The sequence below is a fragment of the Lithobates pipiens genome, unplaced genomic scaffold (genome assembly GCF_037356315.1).
Source record: "Lithobates pipiens isolate NorthernLeopardFrog02 unplaced genomic scaffold, aLitPip1_a1.2 Scaffold_1, whole genome shotgun sequence".
Lineage (NCBI taxonomy): Eukaryota > Metazoa > Chordata > Amphibia > Anura > Ranidae > Lithobates > Lithobates pipiens.
Genome location: NW_027507685.1, coordinates 157,460,652 through 157,476,549, shown reverse-complemented (window position 1 = coordinate 157,476,549; position 15,898 = coordinate 157,460,652). Strand labels below are relative to the sequence as shown.

General features: G+C 42.3%; 1 protein-coding gene across 3 annotated transcripts in view; it reads left to right on the top strand.

Moving 5' to 3' along the window:
• Positions 1 to 15,898, top strand: part of COL27A1 (collagen type XXVII alpha 1 chain) — a 752,882-nt gene that overhangs the window by 370,376 nt on the left and 366,608 nt on the right. For all 3 annotated transcript variants that reach the window (XM_077478787.1, XM_077478785.1, XM_077478786.1), the window contains exons 20-23: positions 3,182 to 3,235; positions 3,530 to 3,583; positions 5,722 to 5,766; positions 14,137 to 14,190. In XM_077478787.1, coding sequence (XP_077334913.1) covers positions 3,182 to 3,235; positions 3,530 to 3,583; positions 5,722 to 5,766; positions 14,137 to 14,190 — 207 coding nt within the window. The remainder of the gene's footprint in view (positions 1 to 3,181; positions 3,236 to 3,529; positions 3,584 to 5,721; positions 5,767 to 14,136; positions 14,191 to 15,898) is intronic.

The following is a 15,898-nucleotide window of genomic DNA, read 5'->3' as shown; positions in this document are numbered from 1 at the left end:
TGTACGCGCTCAGCTCCCCACACACCTGTACGCGCTCAGCTCCCCTCACACCAGTACGCGCTCAGCCCCCTCACGCCTGTATGCGCTCAGCCCCTCTCACGCCTGTATGCGCTCAGCCCCTCTCACGCCTGTATGCGCTCAGCCCCTCTCACGCCTGTATGCGCTCAGCCCCTCTCACGCCTGTATGCGCTCAGCCCCTCTCACGCCTGTATGCGCTCAGCCCCCCTCACGCCTGTATGCGCTCAGCCCCCCTCACGCCTGTATGCGCTCAGCCCCCCTCACGCCTGTATGCGCTCAGCCCCCCTCACGCCTGTATGCGCTCAGCCCCCCTCACGCCTGTATGCGCTCAGCCCCCCTCACGCCTGTATGCGCTCAGCCCCCCTCACGCCTGTATGCGCTCAGCCCCCCTCACGCCTGTACAGTCTCATCCTCCTTCACACATGTGTGTGTGTGTGTGTGTGTGTGTGTGTGTGTGTGTATGTATGTGTGTGATATATATATATATATATATATATATATATATATATATATATATATACACACAGTGCCTTGCGAAAGTATTCGGCCCCCTTGAACTTTTCAACCTTTTGCCACATTTCAGGCTTCAAACATAAAGATATAAAATTTAAATTTTTTGTGAAGAATCCCCAACAAGTGGGACACAATTGATAAGTGGAACGAAATCTATTGGATATTTTAAACTTTTTTAGCAAATAAAAAACTGAAAAGTGGTGCGTGCAAAATTATTCGGCCCCTTTACTTTCAGTGCAGCAAACTCATTCCAGAAGTTCAGCGAGGATCTCTGAATGATCCAATGTTGTCCTAAATGACTGATGGTGATAAATAGAATCCACCTGTGTGTAATAAAGTCTCTGTATAAATGCACCTGCTCTGTGGTAGTCTCAGGGTTCTGTTGAAAGCGCAGAGAGCATCATGAAGACAAAGGAACACACCAGGCAGGTCCGTAATACTGTTGTGGAGAAGTTTAAAGCCGGATTTGGATACAAAAAGATTTCCCAAGCTTTAAACATCCCAAGGAGCACTGTGCAAGCGATCATTTTGAAATGGAAGGAGTATCAGACCACTGCAAATCTACCAAGACCTGGCCGTCCCTCTAAACTTTCAGCTCAGACAAGGAGAAGACTGATCAGAGATGCAGCCAAGAGGCCCATGATCACTCTGGATGAACTGCAGAGAACTACAGCTGAGGTGGGAGAGTCTGTCCATAGGACAACAATCAGTCGCACACTGCACAAATCTGGCCTTTATGGAAGAGTGGCAAGAAGAAAGCCATTTCTCAAAGATATCCATAAAAAGTCTCGTCTAAAGTTTGCCACAAGCCACCTGGGAGACACACCAAACATGTGGAAGAAGGTGCTCTGGTCAGATGAAACCAAAATCAAACTTTTTGCCCACAATGCAAAACGATATGTTTGGCGTAAAAGCAACACAGCTCATCACCCTCAACACACCATCCCCACTGTCAAACATGGTGGTGGCAGCATCATGGTTTGGGCCTGCTTTTCTTCAACAGGGACAGGGAAGATGGTTAAAATTGAGGGGAAGATGGATGCAGCCAAATACAGGACCATTCTGGATGAAAACCTGTTGGAGTCTGCAAAAGACCTGAAACTGGGAAGGAGATTTATCTTCCAACAAGACAATGATCCCAAACATACAGCAAAATCTACAAAGGAATGGTTCACAAATAAACGTATACAGGTGTTAGAATGGCCAAGTCAAAGTCCAGACCTGAATCCAATCGAGAATCTGTCGAAAGAGCTGAAAACTGCTGTTCACAAACGCTCTCCATCCAACTTCACTGAGCTCGAGCTGTTTTGCAAGGAAGAATGGGCAAGAATTTCAGTCTCTCGATGTGCAAAACTGATAGAGACATACCCCAAGCGACTTGCAGCTGTAATCGCAGCAAAAGGTGGCTCTACAAAGTATTAATGCAAGGGGGCCGAATGATTTTGCACGCCCCAATTTTCATTTTTTTATTAGTTAAAAAAGTTTCAAAAATCCAATAGATTTCGTTCCACTTCACAATTGTGTCCCACTTGTTGGTGATTCTTCACAAAAAAATTTTTTTTTAGATCTTTATGTTTGAAGCCTGAAATGTAGCAAAAGGTTGAAAAGTTCAAGTGGGCCGAATACTTTCGCAAGGCACTGTATATGTGTGTGTGTATATATATATATATATATATATATATATATATATATATATATATATATATATATATATATATATATATATATATATATATATATATATATATATAATATATGACTTGCATTGAACAGTGGAAATGCTAATTAGGGACCTTGAGGGCAATTTGCTTTTCCCCTATGATTTGTCAAGCCTGCTTGGTTGCTTGGCTTGCCTTCTTCTATCCTTTTCACTGGTTTCCATTATTATAGCCGCCCAAGTGGTCAATTGAATGCGTAGCTGTGGGGAGCTTGTAGTCACTGTTAGTTCTCGTCTCTGAGACATTTACTTGTTGGGTGTTACGCCTTGTCAATAATATTCTCAACGATTGTATCTATTCTCATGGTTATGATATGAATCTCAAATGTTTAGCATTGTTGTTATTACTGTCAATTAGCCATATTTCTCAATAAAATTGTAATCATTATTTACAATTGGGGATCTTGAGGGTCTGAACTCTATAGTCAGTACATCAGATCATCTGTGGGTGGACCAGTTTAGATCTTTACGTTCATTAAACTAAAGCTTGTCAGAATATTGCACTTTGGTTTTAAAAAGAATTTTTTTTTTTGTCTTGTTACAGCAAATGGTCACAATAAGCATTAGCTAATGGTGGCACAAAGCTTTCTTTATCTGTGTCTTAGAAGAAAAGTAGAAAATGAGCCCTCGCTTAACTCTCTCAGTAAGCACAAAATTAGCCACGAAACTTCTTCTGCAATAGATACATTAGTGATAATTGTTTGCAAAGTGCCTCTACACTCCATTTTAAGCAACAGATCTGGGGAATCAGAGTACATGAGTACAGAATTGGTTTCATATGACTGCTCGTAGGACAGGCACCAAAGTCTTTGACTGTTCTGTTTTATTTTGAATAATTGAGGAAGAAAGGCTGTATGATTTATTTATTTATTTATTTATAAATTTTTTTAGTGCTAATCACGCAGGTGTAATGTTCTTCTCTTTTTCTTGAAGGGTTTTCCAGGAGACATTGGGCCACCAGGACAAAACGGGCCAGAGGGCTTGAAGGTGAGATGTTCATAACGTGGAATACCTTGTTGTAAGCTGTTATTGACCAGTGAAGAAAAACAAAACAAATGATTGAGAGTGAGATTTTTGGAGATTGTACTGGCAGAGATCGCATCTTTACTGTTTGTATTGAGGCTTCTCCAAAACTCTCTCTTCTATGAAATTGATGTTGGATGCCTTCCCATGGCAAAGCAGCGCTGGCTCTCCTTCACTTCGCTCTCCTTCGTCTGTAGAGATCCTATGAGATTTGTCCTTTATTTTTATGAAACCCTCTTTCTTTTTGCTGGTTTGCAGGGAAAGCCAGGAGCAAGAGGATTCCCAGGGCCCAGAGGACAGCCTGGGCTTGACGTGAGTATTGATTACTATAAAAGCAACTGATCAGGTCACAGAATTATTTTCCAGACACCTGTTGGAGCGTATTGCTGATTTTTCAGAACCCCTGTTAGTTTGGTGCAGCTTTGCATGCCTACTGGTAGGGATTAAGGGCCTACAGTGGTATATATTTGCATATCGCTATAATATAAAATAAACACATTAAGGGGAATCTATGGTCTTTTTAAATATTTGTTTACATCTGACAGTTTTAATTTTGTTACACTTTTGTGTAAATGCTATCCGTTTGACAGTGTTTATGTATATAGGGTGGCCATATTTGTTTGTTACACACAGGGGTTCTGCTACCTTCTTAGAAGTGCTGCTTTTCTGATCTTTTGTCATTGCAGGCCTGTGAGTGATTGTTGAAAACACACTGGGGTTGATTTAATAAAACTGGAGAGAGCAAAATCTGGTGCAGCTCTGCACAGAAACCAATCGGCTTCCATTTTTTTTTTTTTTTTGTCAAAGCTTAAATGAATAAGCTGAAGTTAAAATTTGATTGGCTACCATGCACTAGTGCACTATATTCTGCACTCTCCAGTTTTAGTAAATCATCCCCACTTTCTCTATAAAGCTCACTGAAATTATCTCAACAGATGGAAAGTAGGTCAGAAGTGATTCAGAAAATAATTCATTAGACTCTGTGGTATTCAGTAAATAAGAAAAGTTGCTGCAACTTGAATGTGGTGATTCATTTTATTTTTCTTGCTGATTTGCCACAATACAACGAGCCAAACCAACACCAGGAATCTGCGAAGCCTGTGATCAGCCACTCCTCATCAGCGGTATACACATTTTTTTGTAGTTGTGAAGAAGGTTTCTAGTCACATCCCTTAGATCGCTAAGAGGGAACACAGCAAAAATTGCTATAACTATACTTTTACTCTAACTTATAATACATTTGTACTTACTAAAAAAACATTTTTTAGTAAGTCAACATTTGTACTTACTAAAAAAAAAAAAAACACTAAGTTCTTATTTCTTTAAAATATGTGTGTGATATAGGTGGTCCTTGGAAACAATCTATATAGTGGAACTGAGACAGGGACCATCCTCTTTGTGACAGATGGTCCCAGTTGCATGTCGGTAAGAGTAAATATTTTGACATAACTAATGTATTTGACACTCAAGGCAGAACAATTCAATACCTTTCTGCTCTAACATTTTTTGGTGATATAAATTAAAATTAAACAAGAAATAACCAGAAAAATTGCCCCCTTACAATACTGGTCAGTGGAAAAGAGCTCCTATACAATGGTCAATAGTAAAGGCCCGCCTACATTGATAAGTAGAAAATTATCTCTTACACCGATGTTCCATGGGAGAAGTGCCCTCTTTCATTAGTAGTCAGTGGGAAAAATGCCCCTTATTTTGGTATTTCCAGTGAAAAATGCCTACTTTCAGACACCTGAAAGTTCATTGGTGTCTGTGGTTGCTTATCTGAGAGGAGAGAGCGGCACCACTGTCTCCACCCTAGTGGCTCTGTCAAGTGATTTTGACCCCAGAACTATCCAGGCACCATCAGGCAGGAGGTCGTTTACCACTGATGAATGAACTCTGCATAACCTCTGGAGGAACCCTGGTTAAGAAATGTTGCTCTAGGGCAGGGGTCTCCAAAGTGGTGGCCCTCCAGCTGTTACAAAACTACAAGTCCCATCATGCCTCTGCCTGTGGGAGTCATGCTTGTAATTGTTAGCCCTACAATGCCTCATGGGACTTGTAGTTTTGCTGGAGGGCCACCAGTTTGAGACCCCTGCTCTAGGGACACCTTGGTTTTGAGTATTGCTGTTGAGTGGAGAAACCTTTCACTAAAGGAGAATGTTGGAAATAGAAGAGACCATCACCATGGAAAAACTCATTTGGCTATTCTAGACAATAGAACCCATAGTTTTACTGTAATACAATCTAACTTAAAATTGGTAAACGCAAAGACTGTTATCATCTCTATTTTTTTCACGGACATCCATTAATTACATGGATGGTAGGAGCAGCAAAAAAACCATAACAACATCTTTTTCCTGACTTGGCACGTATATTCTAAGAAGCTGTAATTTTTAACCTGAGAGTCTAGGTTTAATTCTATCTGACCTGTCATTTTGTTTCTTTTCTAGGGAGAAGAGGGACCACTTGGGCCACCAGGAGCTCCTGGCCTGGAGGTACAAATTTATTTTATGTTTATTCACTAAACTTGTGTTTTTGCGTTTTTCTTTTCTCGTAGACATTAGTGGGAAAAGAAGCATTTTCCTGCTAAAGGTTTTTATAGCTTAATATAGACGCTTACGGATGACCCTAGCCAGAGTGAAGTCAGCACAGGCCTTATTTATAGGGCAGGAATAGAAGCCCCTTTATGTCTGGAGCATTGCTGTCATTTCACACTGAAATGCCTCTAATTAGGTAATTATGGCTGGCAGTTGCAGATATAGGTGAAATGTGTGCCCCACTGAGAACCTGTCCACCCCTCAATACTCATGGGCAGCTCCTTCTGCTGTCACCAGTGGCCAGCTACTTCTCTGTCACCTCTGTATCTTGGCTTGCTAACAGTCTATCTTTGATTGCTCTGCTTAGCAAGACACTTGCAAAGTTGCTGGTTTATTTGCAGCAAAGATCTGCTTTGAAGTATAGACAAAATGGGAATTCTTTCACGAACATTTTTGCATCCTTCATAAATCGACTGTATAAAGCTTCTTGATTTAGATTGTACAAAATGTCAGATGTGTTGTGGCCATGAGCAACAAGTCAGGCACTGGGTTTTTTTTTGTCTTTGTCTTGTTTTCCATATCTTGTATGGGAATAGTGGTCCTCATTGAGACACGTGGTTCACCGATCACCTACTGCATTACTTAAACTAGCAAGTTTGCCTGGTATGATATACTTTGGTTTATTAGAAAATGTACTGTTAATAAAGCTAAACTCCTAGCAGATTAAAAACTCAATTGAATGCTGTTATACTGTATATTAAAAATTAATTTAGATTAGAATGAGCAGGACCCTCAGATTCCTCTTGTATTGAATGGTTTTGTAACTGTACTGTCTGTCTTCACTATGTACAGTACAACCGCTACGTGCTACAAAAATCTTGTATAATAATAATAATGCAGCTAATGTTTTGTGTTGCCACTTATCTTGATATCAGTCTCCCTTAATCCCTCCTGCACAATTGTGCACTCACACTGTGACACAACAGTACGCTGAACCAGTTGGGCTTTGCTGAATGCACATGTGCTGAAGAGGAAATGGATAATAATAGATTGATGAGTTTGTTAGTCTACTGCTATACTCCCTATCCAAGTTGCAATGGTTATCTAGAGTAGAGAAATGAAGGTCATAGCAATACCTGTGCTGTTGCAGGGTTATGTGACTCCCCAGACTACCTGGACAAAGTAACCACTCCTTTGATAGGTAACACAGCTCCAATGTCTGTATTTCACTTGTAATTTTAGCAGTTTGCCTAAAGTTCAGCTTTAACAATGTCTTTTCAGTAATACATTTTCAGATTTTGTGTTTATTGCTACTTGTTTTTCATTGTGGTTCATGGATTGTCTGAGAATTGACGGGGTCTCTAGGGAAGATTATTCACACTTAGGGGTGATATGGAATAGGTAGATAGAAAGGCATACAGAATTACCGTATTTATCGGGGTATAACACGCACCCCAAGTTTAGGAGGGCATTTTAAGGAAAAAAGTTTTAGGAGGGAAGTTTAATGGAAAAAAAACTTACATTTAAATGCCCGTCAATGCAGCCTTATCAGTGTGCATCTGCAGCCTTGTCCATTGCTGTTTGCAGCCTTGCATAGTAGTGTCATTTGCAGCTTGCCAGTGTCATTTCCAACTCGTCCAGCGCCGTTTGCACCCTTGCCCATGTTTAAATATCCCGCCGCCGAGACAGACCGAGTGAGCGCCGCGGATAAAGACCGAGCCGTCTGCTTGGCTCCGCTTGTAGTCCCGCCTCCCTGCTGTTTCTGGAGGGAGCGCTGCCGAAAAAGACCGAGCCGACTCTACTGTGTATTCGGCTTGGCTCAGTATTTTATCCTCACAGACAGTGGGGATCGGCGTATAACACGCACCCACGACTTTCCCCCTGATTTTAAGGGGGAAAAAGTGCGTGTTATACGCCGATAAATACGGTAGTCTGCATAGGTATGGAAACTCCTGGAAAAGAAAAGTATAGACAAACACTAATAGGAGAAAAAATGGAAAAGGGAAGCAGAGCAAAGGTGGGGACTAGTCAGATGAGTATCCATACATAGACATTAGGACAATGTGTTCCTCACATCTTGAAGGAAAGGTTTGTATTTTCTTATAAATCAGTGTAGACCCCTTGCACATGGGCATCTAGCCCTTGTACCTTTATCCTAGCATTTTAGTGCCCCCCAGAAGGCACTGGTGCAGTGTTGAGCCCCACTACTTACCGCCTGTCAGTCTACCGCAGGCTGAAATACGCTGTGGCTGGATGGAGCTTAAAGAACTAAAACATTGGGAAGCACAGGGGCTGGACACACCCGTTTACAGGGGTCCTTAAGCTGCAATCGACTTCAGAGAAAACCAGACTTGGAGACTTTTTGAGGCCTTGCTCACACCTTGGCATAGCGGAAACACTGGTATAAACAAGCGTTTCTGCAAATGCTTGAAAAACACACAATGCGCTTTCGGTACCATTATTTTTTAATGGCACCCCAAATGCAGGTAGCGGTTGCCCCCGAATGAGCGGCTGGTTATTTTTGGGCTTACTGTTACCTCCTTCTCCTCCTGCTCATCTAGGGATTTCCTGAGGTCGATGGCCCAATATGCTGTAGAGACCGACACTTGAATCCACTTTAGGGATTTTTATTTTCAAGACTTTGAACAGAACACAGTCTCTCAGTAGGGAATAGAGGGTATGGGTAGTAAAGCTAAGGTACTCTTGGAACTGCTAATACTTGAATGTCTCTTTATACAATCCAGGGAATAGCCATTCGCAACTGGATGTTACAGCTATTGGATAAATCCCCTTTTTGTGGATTTAGCAACAGGCAGGTGACAGACTTGGTTGTAACTGAAGGATGAAACTAGGAACTTTCATACGGTACCAGTATCTTGGAGCCGGTCCAGCGATACCATAAGAATGTGGATTCACCTTGGTGTCCTTTCCAGCTTAGCTTCCAGACTCTTACCAAGCAGCCAGCCCTGTGCGTTGCCCTCTTCCGAAGAGTCCTCCCCTGGTTGCATTCTCAGTTGCTGGGCCTCTCCAAAACCGAGACGGCACCGGACCACCCTGGAACCCTCCTTCCAGTTACTGTGCCTCGGGCTAGCCAGCCCCGAGACTCGTAAATGGATGGATCCGCACCCCTGGCCAAAAGGGCCTCTGGGGGCTGGTCAGGAGGACCAGGGATTCAGAACATACTTCTGGACCGGAACCCAGAACCACATGACCTCAGCACCTTAAGTATCCTCTCCCGGAATAGACAGCGAGACAGCGCACCCGCTGATTGGCTTTGCGAGAGAGATTGGTACCCAATGCATCCAACCAGACTGCGTACCAATGCCTGCCAAAGGTGACACCCACACCTACAGTGGTGTGAAAAAGTGTTTGCCCCCTTCCTCATTTCCTGTTCCTTTGCATGTTTGTCACACTTAAGTGTTTCGGAACATCAAACCAATTTAAACAATAGTCAAGGACAACACAAGTAAACACAAAATGCAATTTGTAAATGAAGGTGTTTATTATTAAAGGTGAAAAAAAATCCAAACCATCATGGCCCTGTGTGAAAAAGTGATTGCCCCCTAAACCTAATAACTGGTTGGGCCACCCTTAGCAGCAACAACTGCAACCAAGCGTTTGCGATAACGTGCAATGAGGCTTTTACTGCGTCCTGGAGGAATTTTGGCCCACTCATCTTTGCAGAATTGTCCTAATTCAGTTACATTAGAGGGTTTTCGAGCATGAACGACCTTTTTAAGGTCATACCACAACATCTCAATAGGATTCAGGTCAGGACTTTGGCTAGGCCACTCCAAAGTCTTCATTTTGTTTTTCTTCAGCCATTCGGTGGTGGACTTGCTGGTGTGTTTAGGATCATTGTCCTGCTGCAGAACCCAAGTTCGTTTCAGCTTGAGTACACGAACAGATGGTCGGACATTCTCCTTCAGGATCTCTTGGTAGAAAGCAGAATTCATAGTTCCTTTTATCATGGCAAGTCTTCCAGGTCCTGAAGCAGCAAAACAGCCCCAGACCATCACACTACCACCACCATATTTTACTGTTGGTATAATGTTCTTTTTATGAAATGCAGTGTTCCTTCTACGCCAGATATACTTGGACACACACCTTCCAAAGAGTTCCACTTTTGTCTCATCGGTCCACAGAATGTTGTCCCAAAAGTCTTGGGGATCATCAAGATGTGTTGTGGAGAAATTGAGATGAGCTTTGATGTTCTTTTTGCTCAGCAGTGGTTTTCTCCTTGGAACTCTGCCATGCAGGCCATTTTTGCCCAGTCTTTTCCTGATGGTGGAGGCATGAACGCTGACCTTAACTGAGGCAAGTGAGGCCTGCAGTTCCTTGGACGTTGTTGTGGGGTCTTTTGTGACCTCTTGGATGAGTCGTCGCTGCGCTCTTGGGGTAATTTTGGGCGGCCGGCCACTCCTGGGAAGGTTCACCACTGTTCCATGTCTTCGCCATTTGTGGATAATGGCTCTCACTGTGGTTCGCTGGATTCCCAAAGCTTTGGAAATGGCTTTATAACCCTTTCCAGACTGATAGATCTCAATTACTTTCTTTCTCAATTGTTCTTGAATTTCTTTGGGTCTCGGCATGATGTGTAGCTTTTAAGGATCTTCTGGTGGACCTTACTGTGTCAAGCAGCTCCTATTTAAGTGATGCCTTGATTGTGAACAGGTGTGGCAATAATCAGGCCTGGGTGTGGCTAGAGAAATTGAACTCAGGTGTGGACAACCACAGTTATAGTATGTTTTAACAAGGGGGGCAATCACTTTTTCACACAGGGCCATGATGGTTTGGATTTTTTTTCAACTTTAATAATAAACACCTTCATTTACAAATTGCATTTTGTGTTTACTTGTGTTGTCCTTGACTATTGTTTAAATTGGTTTGATGTTCCGAAAAACACTTAAGTGTGACAAACATGCAAAGGAACAGGAAATGAGGAAGGGGGCAAACACTTTTTCACACCACTGTATGTCCAGGCAGAACATAATGCAGTCCAGCCAAACTGATGCAAAGACCATAATTTACTGTATTTAACCCTAAAACCCAACTATGGTCTTAGGAACATTTTAATTGACAAAAACATAGCGCGTGCTCTTCAAGAGCCCGGCACTACACACTCTCCCAGGTTAATTAGACGATGTCCTCATCGTCTGACTAAAAAAACATTAACACTACAAAAATTTGAGTACCTGAACTTTTGGGGTTTGGAAAGGGAAGGGAAGGAAAGGAAACGTGAAACACATTTAACTTTGTCATAGAAGAACAGTTTACATTAGCAGACTATACACATACCACCCAATCCTGCCTATCTACACCACCCACTCTCCAGCGGCTTGATAGACGATCTTGGTGAATCCTGAAAAGAAAACACACAAACAGAAACGCAAAATATATTAGTCTTGGAAGGCAAGATCCCATCTCAGTCTCAATGGGGTCTTCTCCTCTAAACTTAAAACTTTTTTTTCTTTCTCTAAAACAATAAAACCAACTTTTTTTTCTTGTTGTTGTGCCGACCCATGCCACCTAGTGGTCAGAGTCCCTATAATTATAAGTCCTTTCCCTGAAAATAAGTCTCGACACGCAGCTCTCTAGCAGCTAACCTATCTATCTACCCCACAGTTCTTGTACTTGTAGGAAAGGCAAAGAGAAGAAAACTCTTCTTTTTTTTTTTTTTTTCAAAGACACTCCGTTGAAGTAACTCTTCACCAGTAAAATCGTGCATCCGGCAAAGTCAAGTCTCTTCCGTTCTCATCCACGGTTGTTATGAAGTAAACTGCACTATCTTTGTCTGCCTGCAAATGACAACTTTATCTGCATAGATATGCCGACCATAGCTCCAGTGCTGTAGACAACCCAGAAAGTGTTCATACATCTCTGGACAAAATGCCTTCTTGCGAAGTGGCTGTGGAACTTTAAGGTAGTTCCAGACGTCCTCTGCGTACCACTTCTCACAATTCTCCTCAAATATGTCCATTATCTCCCTGGACACATATAAGAACTCTAGTCCATACTCCGTTGCCACCCATTTGTTTAAAAGTCTCTGAGACCTTGCAAGCCTTGGTAGGTTTTGGGAAGTTCCTTTTTATTTTTCTCTTTAAAAGTCAGACTCGCGGCAATCAAAATACTCATCATCCCCTGCATTAGAATTGGAGTCTAACTCTGAATCCTGAAATTCCTCTGCTGGCGGATAATTCCTTATGATGGTACTCACGGTTTTCCTGTGTTTGTTCATGGCCAACATCTTCCACCGATTCGGTCCAGCTGCGTGCTCTTCAGGAGCCCGGCGCTACATGCGTAAAACAAAAAGGCGTTTGGCTTGTGTCCAAAATTTGGTATATGACTTTTTTAGCTTGTTTTTTTTAGAGTGGAGGGAGGCCCATTGAAATGAACGGGAGCTGCTCCAAAAACACACTATAAAAACCTGCAAAAAAGCACTGAAAATATGACGCAGTAGCACTGCTCAAGTTTGAACGGGGTCTGACTGTTTGTGTAGTAGTACACAGAGCACAGTTTAGTAGGTTTTGTTGTTTTGGTGAAATCATTAACTGTTTTGTGTAGGTGGGTCTCTTAAAGAGGAAGTAAACCCTGATGGGTTTTACTTCCTTTTTTCCCCCTGCATCACATTCTAGCCCATTATGTGGCACTTACCTGCAAATGAAGCCCGTGTTGTCCCCGCTGGTGGCCGCATCCATCTTCGCTCCTCTTCCTTCCGGGACCGCAGACTCTGGCTCTGTAATTGGCCAGTGTCGCGTGACATCCCTGTTGCGCATGCACACACTTGCTAGTGAAGTAACGGCTCGGAGGGCGTCGGTGACGTCTGCGGAAGCATTTATGGTAAATATGTCCTAAACTGTGTAGGTTTGGGAGATATTTACAGTACTTAAAGGTAGGTACAAGTGGTGTAACAGGGTTTACAACCACTTACAAATTTCTGTGTATTCTTTGGATTGATAAAATGTAACACTGTTTGCTCTTCAAGTTCTAGTTGGACATAATTTCTATTACAAAATAGACTGCTAAAGCATGCATTCTAACATTTGTAAAGTGAAGGTAGTGCTGCGCTATGAATCTAAATTCTGTGCGTAATAAAGTGCAAAGGTGCTCAATGAAATATATGGTTGAAAGAGGCAATGTTTAAAGGTCAATATATATCCAGTTCTAGGCAGTATAAAAACGCATTGCATGCCCTGCTATTTCTTCGGATAAAACAATAAAAGTGCATCACTAAGACAATAAAAGTATATCAAACACTCAAATAATTCTTCGTAGAACAGTGATAGGAAATATTTCCATAGGAAATTGCATGCCCTGCAATTTCTTCAGATAAAACAATTAAAAGTGTATCAATAAGAAAATAAAAGTATATCGAAAATATACTTTTATTGTCCCCTCATACGTGTTGTACGTCACTGCGTTCTTGAAGGTCGGAATTTGGTGTGACCGTGTGTATGCAAGATAGCTTGAGCAAAATCTCGTCAGAATTCTGTCGGGAAAACCATCAGAGCTTTTTCCGAAGAGATTTCCGATCGTATGTACGCGGCATAAGTAATGCTGGTGCCCCAGGATGACTGCAGAGTGTTCCTCCTTTACTGGGTACAAGCATGCATGTTGATGTTAATTTTTCTAAAAATAAAAATAAAAAATTGGCATTTATTTGTTATTGTTGATGGGTAGCTTGAAGTAGAAGTCCGGGCATTCCGTGACACATATTAAAAACTTATAAGGGAGCTGTTTTACCTTCAAGAGGATTTGTATTTCTTGTGGTCGAAGCCGGAGATTTACACAGCCCCATCACACAGCACAGGTACACCACATTGAGTTAAGAAATGTGTCTTCTTTCCAACCCTGGTCTGCTTATTGGACAATAAGAAGCAGCAGGAGACAGGCAAGGCTATCTTTCTGCTCTGCATTACTGTTAGTATGTTCCTTTTCAACACATGTGCATGTAGCACACCCAATTGGCTCCCTGTCCTGCCCCTCCCTCTCTCAGCATGAGTCCTACTGTAAAGCCTATTCCAAAAACTGATAGCCAGTCAAATGAATCTATTTATACTGGCTGTGCTTAAAGCATACAAATGATTTTTTTAATGAATACACAGCTGCCGTGTGTCTCTTAGAGCTGCAAGGGGCCCAGCTTTATTAACCATCAGAAGTGACGATTTTGAGCCTTTCCAGGCTTTCAGAAGTGTTATGAGGGTAGGACTTATTAAATGTTTGTAGGTACACACTGCTATGTTTGACAGTATTTGGGCTGCCTTTACTGTTTGGCAAATAATATTTTTTTTTAAAGCAATGCATGTTTTTCTTTTTTATATTTTTTAGGGCTATCTAGGCCGAAAGGGGTTCCCTGGTATTCCTGGAGCAGAAGGACCAAAGGTAAGAGTGGTGGATTCCAAACACTAATGTCTGTTATAGACTCATGTAATTTATTCTAATCCAAGGGCATGGCTAAGAAATTAGAGCCATATCTGCCCACTCTCACCACTATTAAATAAAATTTCCACACCAAAATGATTCTCAATACCCAATGTAAAGATTTGGCTGCATGAAATTCATGCTGAGCTCTCTTCCCCATACTGCTTATATTACTGCTGTAATTAGTTATTGGCCTCACTTACCCTGTTTGGAAATCCTTCCACACAAAAGGGAAGGCCAGATGGATATTTGTGTGTGCTGCAATTTTCTTATTGAGCATTGCGACTCCCTCTGTCATACAAAGATTGGAGTAAAGGAACCCACTCAAAATGTCTGTAACATTTTTGCAACCCTCCACTATGCTACCATGAAAAAAAGCATGCTGAAATAATGAAAACAACAATCGTTTAGAGTAGAAAATGCACCGATTTTAGTAATAGGAATGTTATAGAACTGTGGCTATACTATGAACATTAAAAAATTCAACATAACCGTTAAAATATTCCCTCACTGACTGTTGAAGTTGCACCCACTGTGGAGCAATTCATCCTCAAAAGTTCAAAATAAATGCAAGGAAGTGAGGTACTCTGCTCCCCACCTTCTTGTGCTCTTGGTCTCTGTTTACATTAGAGATTAGACGGCTGGCAGGCTTCTAAGTGATAGGGTGAAGGTGCGCTACCAAGAGAAGATAAAACTTTTAAGCTTCTGCTGCAAACCATTATGCCACACTGGGCTGCAGCTACAGGGGACTTGTTTTAAAGTTCATTTATTTCATGTGTATATATTGAAATACCCATTGCTTGGCTGCAATTCTGTTTTAAAGTGCACAAAGGAAACAAAGTCTACTTGCTCACTTCTGTAATTTTTATCCAGACGTTACTGTCAACCAGTTCCCCCTATTACATTTGTTGTTAATATAATGGTCTGAGAACCCCTTTTCTCTATAGTTCATGGACAGACACAGCAGCTCTTCTTGATCTGAGGGTTATATCGCCCCTTTAGGAGAGGACTAGGCAGAAAGTGTTAAAAACAGCAACACTTTTTCTACAATTATTTTTTTCTTTTTTCTGCATTTTTGATTCCTGTGATCTTCAATCAACAGCCGAGCTGGTTGACAGGTTGGATAATACAGATCCTTGTAGTCTCCCTAGCCTGGCCATTGAGCATGAGCAGGCCCTAGCTACGCGCTGGGTTGGCCACGACATGCCCCATCTATTCCAGGGGCCGCCGGTGAGCTATATGCTCCGGGGCACACATATGACCGGGCTACTGCTGTCTGTGTCATAGTATGCCGTGGCCAGCAGCCACCCCGTACTGCTTGGGTGATGGGTCTTTCGGACAGGACACTGGATGAGGGGCAAGCCAACAGTTCCATTGCAAATTGGGCAAGCTCTGGCCAGAGGTCAAGCCTGCCCACCCAGTAGTCCAGGGGTTCATCACTCCTCAGAGTGTCCACATCGGCCATTAACCCGATGTAGTCGGACAACTGTCGGTCTAGGCGTTCCCTGATGCTGGATCCGGTTGAGACCTGTCGATGGGTCGGCTGAAAGAATGACCTCATATCAGAAGTCACCAACACATCTTCAAACCGCCCTCTTCTTGCAGGCGCTGTTGGATTGGAACCCGCAACTCTTTCTCTGGGAGTGGGAATTCCTCCTCTGCCAGCGCA